Source organism: Macrobrachium rosenbergii, chromosome 42, assembly GCF_040412425.1.
Source record: "Macrobrachium rosenbergii isolate ZJJX-2024 chromosome 42, ASM4041242v1, whole genome shotgun sequence".
In the NCBI taxonomy this organism is placed as follows: Eukaryota; Metazoa; Arthropoda; class Malacostraca; order Decapoda; family Palaemonidae; genus Macrobrachium; species Macrobrachium rosenbergii.
In genome coordinates, this window is record NC_089782.1 from 20,126,919 (window position 1) to 20,145,215 (window position 18,297).

At 37.1% G+C, this 18,297-nt stretch overlaps 1 protein-coding gene across 7 annotated transcripts in view; it reads right to left on the reverse strand.

The window, feature by feature from the left end:
* Rev1 (Rev1 DNA directed polymerase) overlaps window positions 1–18,297 on the reverse strand; it is a 571,847-nt gene that overhangs the window by 17,701 nt on the left and 535,849 nt on the right. For all 7 annotated transcript variants that reach the window (XM_067085707.1, XM_067085705.1, XM_067085706.1 and 4 more), the window contains one exon: window positions 6,886–7,001. In XM_067085707.1, coding sequence (XP_066941808.1) covers window positions 6,886–7,001 — 116 coding nt within the window. The remainder of the gene's footprint in view (window positions 1–6,885; window positions 7,002–18,297) is intronic.

The following is an 18,297-nucleotide window of genomic DNA, read 5'->3' on the forward strand; positions in this document are numbered from 1 at the left end:
GCTAGAAGTTCAGGTTTCACTTCTTAAGACAGTGAGATGAGATGCAAAGGACGATTATACTTCCAGTTGGTCGATGCAGAATGGAAGTAATGGACATATGTGCCTGTGCGACGTGAAGGACAATATGAGGTGTGTAGCATTAGAAGGGCCTTTCGCCACCAAAAAAAATTTTGAGTTATAAGCCATCAAAGTTTTGGAACTTGAACCTGCTGTAATTTCTTTATTTTTCAAGATACAAAGTTAAAATTTGTATGAGAGGAAGTATTTGTGATCAGAAATATAATAGTATGCATAAAAAAAATTAGGGTTCATCCCCACCCCTTTTTTGGGAAAAAGGGAGGGGAATTTTAAAGGTATAATTATGGTATTTTTTGAGTTTTTTGGAAACTTTTGATCACTTAATCTTTACATATTGTGTGTAATGCTTATTACTTTATAATTATTAAGTTTTTATTGCAAATAATACGCTATTCTTAAACATACGGACGAAAACATTGAGCAATCTTTATAACAGCTCTCTCTCTCTCAATGTTATCAGTATTATCATTGTATATTATTAGCATTATTATAATCATTATTGTTTTTCAATATTATTGCTATTGTTCCTACTGATGTTTTTGTAGCAATTTCCATAAACAAAAAAGTACAAACCCTGATACAAAGAGTATAAACAAAGAAAAATTTAATTGTAATGGAAAGGAAAAGGATTACACTCATTTTGTCAGTAACTTGTGATTGATGGCAGTTCCATAATTCCTCATTCATCAACAGCTATTAATTTTCTAAACCTTAGTCCTTTTCCGTTTCATGTTCGTCATCTATAGAGATAGGCCGTATGCAATGGTGACTATGGGTTAGAAACATTTTGCCACATTTTGTGCCCATTCTTTCTTGTTGGCAACACAAACTCAGCCTGTTTTCTTTACTTTACCTTTCATGCTATTGTTAGGGCTACCACCACTGCTATCACTAGGCCTACCACTACTACTACCACTAAGCCTACCACTGCTAATACCAGCACAACCTGCCTCTACAGACCTAAAATCACTATCTTTATCATCATCATCATCACCAATGCTCTCTTCTGAATTCACTGACATAGATCAAGAATCATCCTTAGGCACATAATCGGGATCGTCTACGTCGTCGCTGGCATCGATGTCCAAAAATTCTTCATCACTCGAAACTTGGCTGCCATAAAACGACACTAATTTTCGCATTTTTACATGGTCATTGGCCAGTTGGCTATTTACCCACAATTTCATTAGTGTTTCCTGACATAATGAATGCACACAAATATCACTGAAGCTGCAAATTCACAAAATAATCGGTAAAAATAGTGGCAGAAATCACAGGATTTGTTTAAAGTTTACGCAGAAGGCTGAAACTACGGCCATTCGGTACTAACTTGGCGTTCTCAGGAGCTGAGTGGTGAGAAGACGCTAATTTTCGCCTCTTCACACGATCACTGGGCACTTAGCTATTACCTACAGAATCACTAGTATTTCCTGACATAATGAAGGCAAAAACAAGCTGCAACTTCACAAAATAATAAGTAAAAATAGCGGCAGAAACCACATGATTTGTTTATAAAGGCTGAAACTACAGCCGTTCGGTACCAATTTGGCATCCCAGGAGCCGAGTGGTGAGAGGCCGTTGTGTTTTACAAACTACCACTCGATTGCAACTACTGGCCAGAAGGTTGAAAATCATACTCATAAAAGAGTATCATTTACCCTATGTTTTTGTATGGAAAGGGCCTCTTGCACCCTCCCATATGAAAGATAGATATGTTGGGAAGATGATAAGGCAAAAAAAAAAGCCATTTTCAAAAGTTGTGGCAAGAGGCCCTTCTAATGCTACACGCCTCATATACTTCCAGTAGGCCGATGCCAAATGGAAGTAAGGGACATATGTCCCTGAAAGCTAAAGAAGTAGAGGCCACTCAGATGACCTAGCTTTCACTGAAGAAGGCAAAGTTGTTCTCCTGAATCTAAGTGTTTCAGAAATTCTCTTTAGGATGAAGGACAATGCGATCTTAATCTAAGGGCGAGGGATTCTTGACCAAAAATTAATGGATAAGAAGGCCCTCTAGATTATCAAGTCCTGTTTGAGGTAAATACCTAAAAATCTAATTGGACAGAGAGTACACTCTTTTCTCCCGGAGTTGGTGAGCGCTCTTGGGTGCTTGGAGCATGCGCTGGTGCAAGGTTGTAGCTGGTGTCAGGTGAGCTGGACACCAGGCAAGTTAGGAATTTGGGAGCTGGACGGAGCTCCTGGAAGCCAAGGATGTCCGTTAAGCTCTAAGGGAGAAAGAACGGATCCAGGTCTTGGATGGATCCTTGGCTACAATCAAAGGCCTTGAGAGGTCTTTGAGAAGAAGATGAAAGATCCAGGTCTCTATGCATAACTAGAGATAAGCATAGATCGGTAATTCTTCAAGGAAGCGAGAGAACCTAGATCTTCTCAGAAACAAATAGGTAATCTGCAGAAGGGTCAGAGGTGTCTAAAAAGAAGAGACGAAGAGTTCAAGACACCAGCTTTCAAAGACGACCACTAAGTCTGGGAAACGGAGGAAGAGGGTGACTTCTGAATCTTGTAATAGTCTCTGCAACACGTCTTGAAGACTCTTCAGAAGACAATCCTACGGACATTCCAGCGCTTGTCTGGGCAAGAGTGGATCACCCCTGGTAGTATCTCTGAAGCTAGGTTGTCTGAGAAGACACAATTTGGGGGAAAGATCTTGAAGAGTCCACCAACAACTGTAAGTAACTGGAAGCTGAGCCTGAGACTGTTCAGCACTTCCTCGATCATGTAGAAGGTTTCTTGAAGAGGCAAACAGGTTCAAGGGTGGCTTGCTTCATACAAAAAAAAAAAAAAAGATGATTCTGACAACTCAGGATCAAAAGGCCATGATGGAAAGGACAAGCTTCTGATGGCCAAGTACGTCCTTCGACGCTTAGTTCCTGAATAAAACAAATGACAAAAATACTTGATTGATCTGTCAACAGAGGAAGAACTCTGCTCTTTGGTCGAGAGGGAATGCTGGATCCAGCTTCCCTGCTGAAGTAGATGTGTTAAGACTGACGCCTTATCCAAATAGACTACCAAAGAGCTAGGGTTGAGCAGTACTAGAGCTGTAAGAGAAACGCTTTAGCTCTCCAAAGTATAAGTGAAGGTTCCTTTCTTCTTGGGGACAGGACAGAGTCCTGGATACCTTCCCGGTTCTCCAAATGGGCTCCTTTGACTTAGATCTGGGGTGCTGAGAAGATGACTAGAACTAAGCTCAGCAGAAGAGAGAATTCCCATGGACAAGTCATGTTCAGACAGCCACCACTGGAAATCTGACTAAAGAAACCTGGGTTAAGAAACAACATAGATGTCCAACTGTGTTTCCCTGTCCTGGTAAAGGTTACTGTCAAGAGCCTTTGAGCCCCTTTCTTCGAAGATAATGAAGAAGTCAGTAGACATGTAAAGACTGAAGTAATGCCCAGACAAAAGGGGAAATCAAATGCAGGAAGAGCTAGGAATCGGGAGAGGTCGAAGGATAGACCCCTGATTAGGAAGCCCTGTCCTGAAAGACAGAACTAAAAAGCTCTCTGGAGTTTGGACGGGGATCTGGAGGAGTGCTCCCTGCATATCCAAGCTCCTATCCAATCACCCTGGAGAATGGGTGAAAGAACTATCTGGATTGTCTCCCTCTTGACCTTCGTCTACTGTCTAAGAGAGAGAGAAATGAGGAACTGTGGTCATGAAGCCCATCATCAGGAGCCGAGTACTAGAAAAAATGTCGAGCACTCTGAAACTAGTGTCGGAACCACTTTGTTTGGGAGCGATAGTCCGCTGTAACTATGTGAATCTCACAGTAGAAGAGAGCACCAGAGATCTCCTTCTAGAGAATACAAAATAAGAGCGTAAAAATCTCTAAAACCATAACTGTCCAAGTCCATACATGACAGGATATGGAAACAATCCAAGGCACCTAACCTCTGGCACTGGGTGCTCTGACACTAGACACTTGGGTACTAGACTTTCAGTGTATGGTGTAACAAGCCCAACAAATTATTAAGTTGGTGGTGAATGGTCCCCAACGAAGCATAGGAGTGGACGAAACTGACGTAAAAAGGTGAAGAGGTAGCATTTGTAGTACCACGTGTGGTGTTAAATAAATGACCGCCGACTTGAAACAGACAGGATGACGAGTGAACATATGACACAAGTGGATGCGTAAACATGTGAGCTTGGACACTGGGTGCTCGGATAGTAGTCGCTTGACCACTGTGCCCTCGGACACTGAACCTCGGAGGCCACTGAGCACTCAAACACCAGGATGCATACGGACGTTTGGCACCTGGGAGCCTGGAATTTGGGAGTTCAGAACTCAGGAGCTCGGAACTCAAGAGCACGGAACTCGGAACCTGGGCGCTCGGAAGTTGGGTGCTCTCTGACTCTGTCCAGATTCGAAGAGCAATGACGAAAACTACTGACGCACCAAGACTGGGAGATATATCTTTACAATGGATGAGATAAATAAAAAAAAACACCATTGGCGTCACTAGTCTACACTATGATACGTAACCAACCACACTGGGATCCCAAAAGTGTCAACGGAGCATCTTGTTCACACTGATCCATAAACCGAAAAAATGCCATCGGCGCCACTATGGCCAAGGCAAGCACACCTTTATGGACGTCTTTTCAATGGCTGTCTGTTGAGACCTGCAGACAACAGGCTCGACTGACGGGTAACTATCCAGGGGCAAAACCCTTTCAGACTCCTATGGACCGACAGTATGCCTCCTCCCAGGTTTATGGGTGTTTGATAGGGATTGGGTTTATGAGATCTGATAGGGCCGGATAGCCACCTCCTCCACTACAAATCCATAAAGACGCCTTTCTAGTGGCTGTCCGCCGATACCTGGGACTGCAAAAGGCTCGACTGATGGGGGTAACTACCCTTGTGGAACCCCCCAACCTCCCTTGGACTTTGTTTGCCTCCTCCCAGGAATTGTGGGGAGTTTGACAGGGACCTTCTGTCTAGGAGCATAAGGGGATGAGTAGTCACCTCCTCCACTGCACTACACTTCACTATAACAAGGTTAACATCTGTTAACCAAGACACAACACTGGCAAAGGTATGGAAAGGGAAGTAAGGGAGCCAGGTGCGGAAGCAAGGGGTAAGACGGCTAGTAGGGGATAGCGCCGCCAAGCGCATGAGACAGGGTGCTGGGGGGAAAGATGGCGCCTGAGATCGGTGCCAGCAAAGCTAGCAGGTTAGCAGCGTGAGTTGGTTCTCGGCTGTCACGAACGTCAACTTATAGCTGCCAACAAAAACCCCCAATTCTCTCCTTACTACTTTCTGCCAAACAATTTCAGTTCTGCAAAGGAAGGTGTGACGGTTATGTCAAAAATTTATTTACTGGAGGCTTCCAGGAAGCATAGGTCTGGTAAATAAATCATAATTGCAAAAGTTACAGTCTTAGTGAAATGGCAAAATACCCAAGAACTACTTTCAAGGCAATTATTGGTGGCTCGCACGAAGCATAGGGCTGATAAAATCATAAATTGCCAAAATCATGGCCTAATGAAAGATAATAATGCAATGTTGTAACATCTGAAAATTACTTAAGGCAAAACCATTATCGGCTTCTCGCCAGTAGCCGATGGTCAGTAAACAATTCATGAATTGCAAAAGCTAATGCCTAATAAGAAGGCGTAACATACACCAATTACTTAATAATGGAATACTGTAACATACGAGAATTACTTTTTAAGGCAAAACTATTATCTTCGGCTCGCTAGTACATTAAGGCTGTAAAGCAATTTGTAAACTGCAAAGATTATGGCCTAATGAAAAGCCTAACATATACCAATTATTTTATAATAGTGTCTAGACCAATTACTTTATAATGGAGTGTCATAACACTTGAGAATTACTTTCAAAAACAAAACTATTATCTGCTGCTTGCTAGTAGTTTATAGCTGGAAAACAGTTCATAAATTGCAAAGTTATGGCCTAATAAAAATGCGTAACCTGCAATTTACTTTTATATTGGAATTTCTAACACCTGAGAATTACTTTTAAGGCAAAATATTATCGGTGCCACCAGGAGCCGAACTGGTAAACAAACCATAAATGCAAATGGCATCATTTACCGGCGACTCGATGATGACTGAATCAATGTAAAACAACATAAAGAAAAACTCATCCTGAAAGATTTAAGCTTGAAGGCTACAATATACGCATTCTGATGGTTGATTTAAAGAATCCTCCATTGGAATCCGGTAAAATAACTGGAAAATAATGAAAAAAGCTACTGCCAGACCAAGTGTTGCCACCATGGATGACACAAAATGAATGATAATTGTTTGCTAGGTCATTCCAATATTCTGTTAGTGGAACGGGCTGATCACCTACACAAACTGTATTGAAGCCCTACCCGCAAATTTTTAATCTAAGCTGTCGTACAAGTGGAAACTATGGCTATGTAATTACTCGGTAAGTTACACATATAAAATGCTAACTTTATCCAAAATAATAAATGCTGTATTGAACACTAACTGCACTCCAGGTACTGAGATCAAAATCAAACCCACAATGAGGCCTTCATGTCAAGGTGTGAAGCATGAGCAAGGGAATATTCAAGTAAGTAAACAACTTAAGTATTCTTTTGTCTGTTTAAAAAATATTTATAAAATACAACATCCACCTCATCTTACCTTGGATCTGTCAACATGAATAAAAAGATCTGTGCACTCTATAGACAGGCATTTTTTAAATCTTTGATTTTTTACCAATATACTGTTTAATTAAAGGATAAGTAAATTTCTGGCTATTAATGCAGTAACGGATCCTGAAATAAAATAAATTCTTGCTTTCTTTACCACGGTCTGCTGAGGCGGCAAACCTCTGCTACTAGATTTATCTAAAACGATCTTCCCAAGAGCATTTGCTCCTGTGTGACATCTCGAGTTGTGCTTCACTCCATTTCCAAAGACCCCTGAAAAACAAAAAAAAGTGTACTTTTTTATTACATTAATTTTTACCAGTACAAGAAAATTCTGAAAGGTTATGAACTTCACATTCAGTTCCAAAGAAAATTATATTCCATTTTTTTTTTCAACATGACATTAAATCTGTAAACAAAGGTACTGTATTATTCTTTGGTTGCTTCTCCAAATAAAATGAAACTGCCTTTACAAAAATTAATTTGATTATTAGATAAAAAAAAATTCCAAAGAGAGAATTTTGTCTTTGTCTCTTAACCCTTACAAACTTGGATAAATATACATTAACAATACCCTGAGACTGGGCAAACTTTAAGGCTGGCCAGTTTAAAAAAAAATACATTACTGCAAAGAAGAAAAATTGTAAAAATGCATGGTATATGAAAAAACACATTTCCTGTAACTTATGACATTTAGAGTAACTATTTTCAACCCTGTGCAGGGCCTCTTTTCCAAAATACTCTTACAAATACGCTATTTTATTGACATGTTCTTTCTAATAATATCTTTTTTTTTTAAATTTATTTTTCAAAATTACAATTACAGCTCACATACTATTGAAAAAGATATGAACTACAGTCAGCAATGATCCTGGAGTATATTTATGGAGAAATATTTAAAAGATGCATTGGGATGGGGAGGTGTAGTAACTTTTAGCGAGTTATACATGTTCTTTCTAATATTATTTGTACTTTGCAAAATTGCAATATTGTACTTTACTTCACAAAATTACAATTGTAGCTGACATACTATCTAAAAGATAAGAACTAAAACTGGCAACAATCCCCAAGTATTTTTATATGCACATAAGGTGCATTTTCTCGTTTGCCCATCTTTACACATCATGTGATTGGTAACTTTTTATCTTCAATTGCAAATCCAGAACTTAATTAAACCTCCACGATTCAAAGGTTATTTGGCTCTACAGTACTGTAAACCCCCGTATTCGCATTCTCACGATTTGTGGATTTCTCGATGGAACATACATACACATTATTCGCGGAAAATTCGCCCATTCGCAGTACTTTTCACTGAGAAATATTTACTGATGACTGTATTTTTCATTAATTTCATGACTAAATGCACTTTTTGTGATAAAACTATTAAAATACTCAGGTAGCCAGGTAGTGCTCGAGTTACGATAATTTGACTTTGCGGTGGGGTAAGCAATTAATACCAATACGACAATATTTATAAAATATTTTTAACTTTCGAGTGGGCGTAGGCTGCAGCGTACAATCAGGCAGCGAGAGAGACCAAACTACAGTAGACCAACTTCTTTTCCTCCATCTTTATCCCATCTTCTAGTTAAAAAGTATAAGAGAATGATAAAAGTAATGTTAGTAATGTTATACTCTTGCATAAATGCACACAGTCATAAACTGAACAAGAAACTGTTGTTTTGCTTATAACAGAATTGGATAGCAGCAGCCATTTTGCTTTTATTTCAACCATTGTACGGTAGTAAGCAATTACCGTAGTTGTTACAAATGACATTAGGTAGAATAGGACTGATAGATTTTTACATTATATCCTTATTTGCTATGGATAAAAGATTAGCAAGGAAATATACTGCTAAATTCAAACTGCAAGTTGTAGCTGAAGCTAAGAAAAAAATGTTCAAGTTGATAATGTCTATAAATCATCGTGCATCATCAACATGGATGAAACTTGACTTTAATTAAAATCGGACAGAAAGTATTTTAATTGAAACTACTGGGCATGAAAGAACACACTGCTGCTGTTTTTACTCCGATAAACAATAAATACATTAAGCTCGTATTACGATGAAATCAAGTAGAAAAATAGTGAACGGAATCTTGATTTTTTTTTACACAACCCAACGTCATCTATTAACGAAAAAAATTGCTAAATTAATTTCACAAAGAGATGTATTTAAGTTATATTTTGACTTGAAAAAACACTTCATATAATGAAAAATAACCTTGCCTCATATAAATAAAGTATCTAGAGATTCATTTACACTAACTAGAAGCAAGAAAAGTACTCTGAACCGAGTTAAATACGGCGAAATAAACTTACCACACAATCGATTTCCAAACCAAAATACTGATCGCAATTCATAATACAAAAGCAATATAAGAATACAGTAGAACCCCAGTCCTCGACCGTGTCAGAACTTGACATAATCGGATTTTGACGTGAAATGTTGAGTAAATTTTGCGTCAGAGCTCGAACAACAAACCAGAATCCGGCCCGATGAATCATATGATGTTTTTAAACAAAAGTGTTTCAGTCAGCCGCCACTAGTTGGCGCTGCTGTGGCGTTCTTCCCAAGCATATTTAAAAGCGTATAAAGCCCACACACGCTGCTGCTGTTGTTTGGAGTAGTACACGCTTGCACAGGTATATGATCAGTTTTTTCGGCTTTCTGCACTGCATTTTCATCAAATCATGAGTCCCAAGACAGCCGTTGCTGACAAGCAGAAGAGAAAGACAGTAAGAACTACAATAGAACTTAAGAGATTATTGAGAGTGTGAAAGATGAATTCGTGTAACTGATTAAGCATCGCAGTTTAAGCTACCTAGGTCCACCATAAGCACATTTTTGAAGAACAAAGAGGCTATAAAAGTGCTAGTGTTGCTAAGGGGGTTTATGAGTTTGACTAAACAGAGGTCTCCCATAATAGATAAAACTGAGAAATTATTATTAGTTTGGATAAATGAAAAACAGATTGCTGGGGATAGTGCATCAGAGGCTATGATTTGTGCAAAGGCTAAAAGTTCGCATGCTGACCTTATGAAAAACAGAGCCGGATCAAGTAGTAGTACTGAGCACCAGTTTATGGCCAGTAGGGGATGGTTCGACAGATTTAAGAAAAGAAGTGGCATCCAAAGTGTTGTACGGCATGGGGAGGCAGGGAGTGCTGATAAGAAAGCTGCAGAAAAATATGTTAAAGAATTTCAACAGTTTGTGGACGAAAATGCCAAAGAGGACCTACATTACTAAAGAAGAGAAGAAATTGCCTGGCCATAAACCAATGAAAGTTTGGCTAACTTTGTTATTATGCGCGAACGCTAGTGGAGATTTGAAAATAAAGCCTCTGTTAGTTTGCCACTCAGAAATCCCTAGAGTTTTTAAGAAACATAAGGTATTAAAGACCAAGTTAAATGTGATGTGGAAGTCAAATGCTAAAGCTTGGGTAACAAGGCAAATTTTTAGAGAGTGGGTTTCTGAAATGTGTGCCCCCAATATAAAGAAATACCTTCAGGAAAAAGATTTGCCACCCAAGGCACTCCTCGTATGGATAATGCCCCTGCCCACCCCCAGACATGGAACATGAGTTGGCAGGTGAGTTTAGCTGGCTGAAGGTCAAGTTTTTGCCACCCAGAACTACCTCACTAATCCAGCACATGGACCAGCAGATCATTGCTAACTTCAAAAAGCTCTACATAAAGGTGCTTTTCCAAAGGTGTTTTGAAGTTACCAGTGAAACTAGCCTAACTCTGACCAAATTCTGGAAGGAACATTTCCACATTCTGAGTTGTGTCAGGCTGATAAACAAAGCATGGACAGATATTTCTAAGAGGGCTCTAAGAGCAGCTTGGAGAAACCTTTGGCCTGATGGGGCTCCTCTTAGGGGCTTTGAAGGTTTTGATGCCCCTAGTCAGCTTGGAGATGACCCTGAAGCTGAACCACTTCCTCTGCCTGACCCAGATGTTGAGGAAATTGTTTCTGTGGCCAAGTCCATGGGCTTGGAGGTGAGTTCTGATGACATCAAGGAACTGGTGACAGAACACAACACTGAGCTAACAATGGAGGAACTCCAGGAACTTCACGAGGAGCAGCAGAAGATTTTGGCTGAGGAGGTGTCTGGAGAGGAGGAGAGCAAGGAGGAGTCAACTTCTAAAAAAATAAAGGAGATGCTTCTGCACTGAGAGAAATTCCAAGAGTTCTTCGAGAAGCATCACCATGACAAGGAACTAGTAAACCAGGCTATTGACTACGCTGATGATAATTTAGTCAATGTTTACAGAAAAAAGCTGAAGAAACGGGCAACAGCAGACAACGCTGTTCAAGCTTTTGTCAAAAGAAGAAAGCCAGCCCAGTCCCAGTGAAAAAAGGCTAAGGGAAAAACTCCTAAGAGCAGCAACCAGATTTTATGGAAGGAGATTCCCCCTCCAACCAATGACGCTCTCTCCATAGCTCCCCTCCACAGATCCACATCCTCATTAATGTCAAGGTATGGGCCCTACTGTAGTTGTTAAAAACTTTTTTAATGTTTATAAATGACCTAGAGGTACAGTGAATAATATATTCATGCAAGTTAAAGCAATGAAAGAGGTCATAAATATTGAGTTATACTAACAGTACATTTCATTTTGTGTTTAATCCACAGGTTACTGTACAGTACTGCACTTCATTGAATGTCCTAGAGCCGCTCAGTCGTCCATAGTATGGACCCATGTTGTATTAGTTGTTAAAAACTTTTAATGTGCTTATAAATGACCTAGAGATGATTGTTAGATTGAGGATTTTGTTTATTATTACAGCTCATAACAGTAAATAATATTTCTACATTTCATTTTGTGTTTAATCCACAGATTACTGTACAGTATACACTTCATTGAATGAAGTTCCTGGAGAAATTCAGTGCATGCTGTTTGAGGGGCAACTGCAATTATTCATCAATGTCAAGGTATGGGTCAAGCTGTACTAGCTGTGAAAAAGTTTTTAATGTTTATAAATGACTTGGAAATGCTTATAAGATTAAGGATTTGTGTGTAGATTACAGCTCATAACAGAAGTACAGTAACTAATATTTCTACATTTGATTTTTTGTTTATTCCACAGATTTACACTTCGTTGAATGACGGTCCTGGAGAAGAGCAGCTGTGTAACATACAGTACAGAGAGTGTACAGTATATTTCAATTTAGGTGTAGTAGCAGCAATGTGTACATAGTTTAAATTTCAATTTAGGTGTAGTAGTAGCAACATGTATGTATGTACAGTACTGTATAGCATTAATTAATGTCTTTATATGTTTGTGCTAGTATTAAGGATTCCTTGTGTACAGTAGACTAGTTTTACTAATTATGTTAAGTACATACAGTAATAAAATGAAAAATGAGTTAATTTCAGGTTTTCTTATTTATCCCTTTAATACTGCATAGTAACGGTTACACGAAGGCGGTACGCCTCTTAAGATTTTGTGTTGTCTATGTAGGGACTATTCCTCTGTCCCTCAAAACTCCATTTTTTTTTTCCTCTTTAATACTGCATAGTATCGGGTACACGGAGGTGTAGGCCTCTTAAAATTTTGTGTTGTCTATGTAGGGTTACTTTCTCTCTCCCTCAAAACTCCATTTTTTTTACCTTTTTACTATTGCATAGTACTGGGTACAGTACAAGAAGGTGGTAGACCTCTTAAGATTTCAGTTTGAAAGGTGTAGAGCAAAACAAAGAGCATCGGAGGTTGTCCACTACTGCCGGGTGTATGATGAAGCAAAACATTGCTGGTTATCTACATTCAGACATTTGGATATTACGTATACAGTAGATGATAAAAAGTTAGTACAGTACATATAGTACGTATGTAACTTTTAATTTGGAAACAAGTGTAATCTCTGAAATACAGTACTGTACATAATGTTGTAGATGGGAAAGTGTTTACATGGCAACCAGGGTGTCATGCTAGATTTTTTTTTGACAGAGACGCACGTGTGCATTTCTGTAGTGAATACAATTTTTACGTGTGCTGTTCGGTAGTGAACGCCTTCTTAAGCTTCTCGGTAAAGAAGAGGTTAGCCTGAGGTTAACTCTGAGAAGCTGCTTACAAGGATATTTTATGGAAAAAAATATGTTAGGGTGTCTTAACATTTATTGAAAGATGTTTTACAGTAATTTTGTACACTATTCCAGTAGACTGTATGAAATTTACCATAAGTTAACCCTTTAACACCGAAGCCCTATTTACAAAAACGTCTCCCGTATGCCAGCGGCATTTGGTGAGTTAGCGCCCGGAAAGCGAAAAAAGTTTTTTCAAAAAATCACAGCACGCTTAGTTTTCAAGATTAGAGAGTTCATTTTGGCTCATTTTTTTTTGTCATTGCCTGAAGTTTTAGTATGCAACCATCAGAAATGAAAAAAAATATCATTATCATATATAAATATTGGAATATATGACAGCAAAAAAAAACTCGCATATAATTGTATACAAATCAAGGCCAAAGCAAAACGGTTAAAGCTAATGACTTAATTTTTTTAGTTGTATTGTACACTAAATTGCGATGATTTTGGTATATAACAAATTTTAAAACGATCAAAGCAACACAGAGAAAATATTATCACAAAATGATGCATGAATCAGAACGCCTGGACGTAAAAAATGTTTTTTCAAAAATTCACCATAAATCGAAATATTGTGCTAGAGACTTCCCGTTTGTTGAAAAATGAAGCTAATTGATTGAATATTACTAGACTGTAAGTGTTTTAGCTTACAATTGCAGTTTTCTCGAACCATTTGGTCGAGTTAAAGTTGACCGAAAGTCGATTTTTTCTATTTATCGTGATTTATATGAAAATATTTCAAAACTGATAAAAGCTTACAACCATGAGTTATTTTTTGTTATATTGTAATGAAATTGCGCACATTTTCATATATAAAACTTTACGTAACGACTAATATAAAATGGTGCAAATATTACGATAACGAGACGTAAAGAATTTCAGAGGATGTTCAGCTTGAAAGTTACAGCAAGAGACGTAAGCGAAAATTTTTTTAAATTCACCATAAATCGAAATACAGCTAGAGACTTTCAATTTATTGCAAAATGAAGGTAAACGATTGAATATTACTAGAATGCTTAAGAGTTATAGCTTATAATTGCGTTTTTTACCACGTCGAGTTAAAGTTGACGAGCTTGAAATTTTGGCAGTTATCGTGATTTATGAAAATATTTCAAAACTGATAAAAGCTACAACCATGAGTTATTTTCTGTTGTATTGTACATGAAATTGCGCACATTTCCATATATAAAACTTTATGTAACGACTAATATAAAACAGTGCAAACATTACGATAACGTATCTAAAGAATTTCTAGGCGCAGATGTAATGAAAAGTTTTTTCAAAAATTCACCATAAATCGAAATATTGTATAGAGACTTCCAATTGGTTGCAAAATGAAGGTAAATGATTGAATATTACTAGAATGTAAGAGTTTTAGCTACAATTGCGTTTTTGACCATTTTGTCTCGAGTCAGTTGCCCAAAGGTTGAAATTTTGGCAGTTATCAGTGATTTATTATGAAAATATTTCAAAACTGATAAAAGCTACAACCATGAGTTATTCTCTGTTGTATTGTATATGAAATTGCGCACATTTTCATATATAAAACTTTATGTAACAGCTACTATAGAACAGTGCAAAAATTACGACAAAATGACGAAAGAATTTCTGAAATTTTCAGCCGAGTTACCATGCTGGGCGTATAAAAAGTTTTTTTTCAAAAATTCACCATAAATCGGAATATTGTGCTAGAGACTTCCAATTTGTTGCAAATGAAGGTACATGATTGAATATTACTAGAATGTAAGAGTTTTAGCTTACAATTGCGTTTTTCGACCATTTCAGTCGAGTCAAAGTTGACCGAAGGTTGAAATTTTTGTAGTCGGCGTTTGCCAACATCCACTCGGCATTTAACAGACAATTTTAACGACGTTGCTACGCCCAACAGGCGTTTAAGGGTTAATACTGAACGTAAACAACATTTATGTAATTAGTACCGCGATACGCCACCAGGATGGCACTTTGGTTTGTTTACATCTGCTCAAGCCACAAGCTTCCTAATGCCGATGTAACTTAGGAAATTGTTCTTAAGTTTATGTTAGCAGACATAATTCGGCTTATTTTTAATATTTTAATATTTTATTGTTAACAACAGTTGTTTTGTGTACCCGTTACAGCACACTCTAGTAGTGCCTATAGGCTACCTAGCCTAACCTATGGCGCTCGGTCTACCATCAGTAATATGGCTGCACTGGTTGTGACCCAGTTTTTTTTAACAGTATGCATTTAAAAACAAAAAAGTTCATCTAATACGGTAAGTTATTTAACTCTGAACTTTTTTAATTGTTATTTGGGCAATGTTTTGTACAAAAAAGGCAAGGTTGGGGTAATGACTGGTGGTCAGGAACGGATTAATCCATTTTCAGTTATTTCTTATGGGTGAAATTGATTCGGAATTCGACTAAATCGAATCTTGACACTTCTCCTGGAACGGGTTAGCGTCGAGGACCGGGGCTCTACTGTATATACAATATTACTGAATACAGTGAAGTAAAGCATAACATCTTAAAAATATCTATGGAAAAGATGCATATTCGTTATGTTGATGTTTGTATAATAAGATATTAATGTGCGAATATAGAGTACGGTATAATGTAGGCTAGGCTGCTGTATATGTATACGATATACCAAAGCGTAGGCTAAGTTAATTCTTGTTTGTTATTCAATTTCTCTCTGTATTGAATTATCATAAGTCACTCTGCATGGACCTCCAGAATTAGCTGATATTAATAATTACTATACCATGTATGTATAGAGTATACTTTATAGTGTAGGCTAGGCTACCATATATGTATACATGGCACTGAATACCCCAGTGTAGGCTACGCTATATTTGAGATAAGTTTTTTTCCAACAAATGATGGGTTTTTTGGAACCTAACCCCATTGTAAGTAGGATAATACTATAAGCATATTTAGAGTTTTTTTTTTTTTTTGAACTATCAAAATAGGCAGTTCTAAGTGTCTTTTGAAGGGTTTTAAGTATTCACAGATTCTAGTTATGGGGGGGGTATGCATCCCTCGCAAGTATGGGGGTTTACTATACTATCCCCCGCGAATATGGGGGGCTTACAGTATTATCATTGTCTGAAAGGAATTGAACTCCTTACCTCTGGGTCTACTCTCTTCCAAAGCCCATATGTTTTATCCCCCCTCCTAAAATCATGATTATGGCTATTCGTGATTAACCCATAAACGCCTACTGACGATCATACGATAAACTAAAAATTGTCTGTTGGTGTCAAGTGATTGCATCGCACGCCGACTACAAAAAATTTCAACTCGTCAACTTTGACTCAACTGAAATGGTCGAAAACGCAATTGTAAGCTAAAACTCTTACATTCTAGTAATATTCAATCATGTACCTTCATTTTGCAACAAATTGGAAGTTCTCTAGTACAATATTTCGATTTATGGTGAATTTTTGAAAAAACTTTTCCTTACGCCTCGCCATGGTAACTCGCCGAAAATTTCAGAAATTCTTTCGCTCATTTTGTCGTAATTTTTGCACAGTTTTATATTAGCGTTACATAAAGTTTATATATGAAAATGTGTGCAATTTCATGTAAATATAGCAAAATACAACCATGGTTGTAGCTTTTTATCAGTTTGGAAATATTTTCATATAAACCACGATAACTGCCAAAATTTCAACTTCGGTCTATTTTTTGACTCGACCAAAATGGTCAAAAACGCAATTGTAAGCTAAAACCTTACATTCTAGTAATATTCAATCATTTACCTTCATTTTGCAACAAATTGAAGTCTCTAGCACAATTTTTCGATTTATGGTGAATTTTTAAAAAACTTTTCCTTACGTCCGCGCCAGAAATTCTTTCATCACGTTAATACGTAATGTTTGCACCGCTTTATATTAGTCGTTACATAAAGTTTTATATATGGAAATGTGCGCAATTTCATGGTAGAATACAACAGAAAATAACTCATGGTTGTAGCTTTATCAGTTTTGAAATATTTTCATAGAAATCACGATAACTGCCAAAATTTCAACCTTCGTCAACTTTACTCGACCAAAATGGTAAAAACGCAATTATAAGCTAAAACTCTTACATTCTAGTAATATTCAATCATGTACCTTCATTTTGCAACAAACTGGAAGCCTCTAGCACAATATTTCGATTTATGGTGAATTAAAAAAAAAAAAAAAAAAACTTCCACGCCTGCACGCGTAACTCGCTGAACATCCTCAGAAATTCTTTTTCACGTTGTCGTAATGTTTGCATCGTTTACACTAGTCGTTACATAAAACTTTTATATATGAAAATGTGCGCCAATTTCATGTAGAATACAACAGCAAATAGCTCATAGTTTAGCTTTATCAGTTTTGAAATATTTTCACATAAATCACGATAACTGCCAAAATTTCAACCTTCGTCAACTTTTTAACTAGACCAAAATGGTAAAAACGCAATTGTAAGCTAAAACTCTTACATTCTAGTAATATTCAATCATTTACCTTCATTTTGCAATAAATTGGAAGTCTCTAGCACAATATTTCGATTTATGGTGAATTTTTTGAAAAATATTTTCCTTCACGCCCGCGTAACTCGCCGAACATCTCAGAAATTCTTTTGTCACGTTGTCGTAATATTTGCACCGTTTTATATTAGTCGTTACATAAAGTTTTATATATGAAAATGTGTGCAATTTCATGTACAATACAACAGAAAATAACTCATGGTTGTAGCTTTATTAGTTTTGAAATATATTCATATAAATCACGATAAATAGAAAAATTGACTTTCGGTCAACTTTAACTCGACGAAATGGTCGAAAACTGCAAATTGTAAGCTAAAAACACTTACAGTCTAGTAATATTCAATCAATTAGCTCATTTTTCAACAAACGGGAAGTCTCTAGCATAATATTTCGATTTATGGTGAATTTTGAAAAAAACATTTTACGTCCAGCGTTCACATAATTCATGCATCATTTTGTGATAAATATTTTCTCTGTGTTGCTTTGATCATTCTACAATTTGTTATATACCAAAATCATCGCAATTTAGTGTACAATACAAAGAAAAAAAAATAACCCGTTAGCTCTAACCGGTTTGCTTACAGAGCGATTTGTATAAAATTATATATGAAAAATTTTTTTTGCGCTGTCATATATTTCAATATTTATATATGATAATGATATTTTTTTCATTTGTGATAGTTGCATACTAAACTTCAGGCAATGACAAAAAGGAGCCAAAAATGAACTCTTAATCTCCAAAAACTAAGTGTGGTGTGATTTTTGAAAAAACTTTTTTCCGCGGCAGTGCTAGCTCCCAACGCGCGGCATACTTGAGCGTTTTGGTAAACAGAGGCTCGGCGTTTAAGGGTTAACAGATTTCTATAAATGAAAAAAAAAATTAAAGCCCATATGCTTTATCCCCCCTCCTAAATCACAATTATGGCTATTCATGATTAACAGATTTCTATAAATAAAAAAAAAAATCAAAGCCCA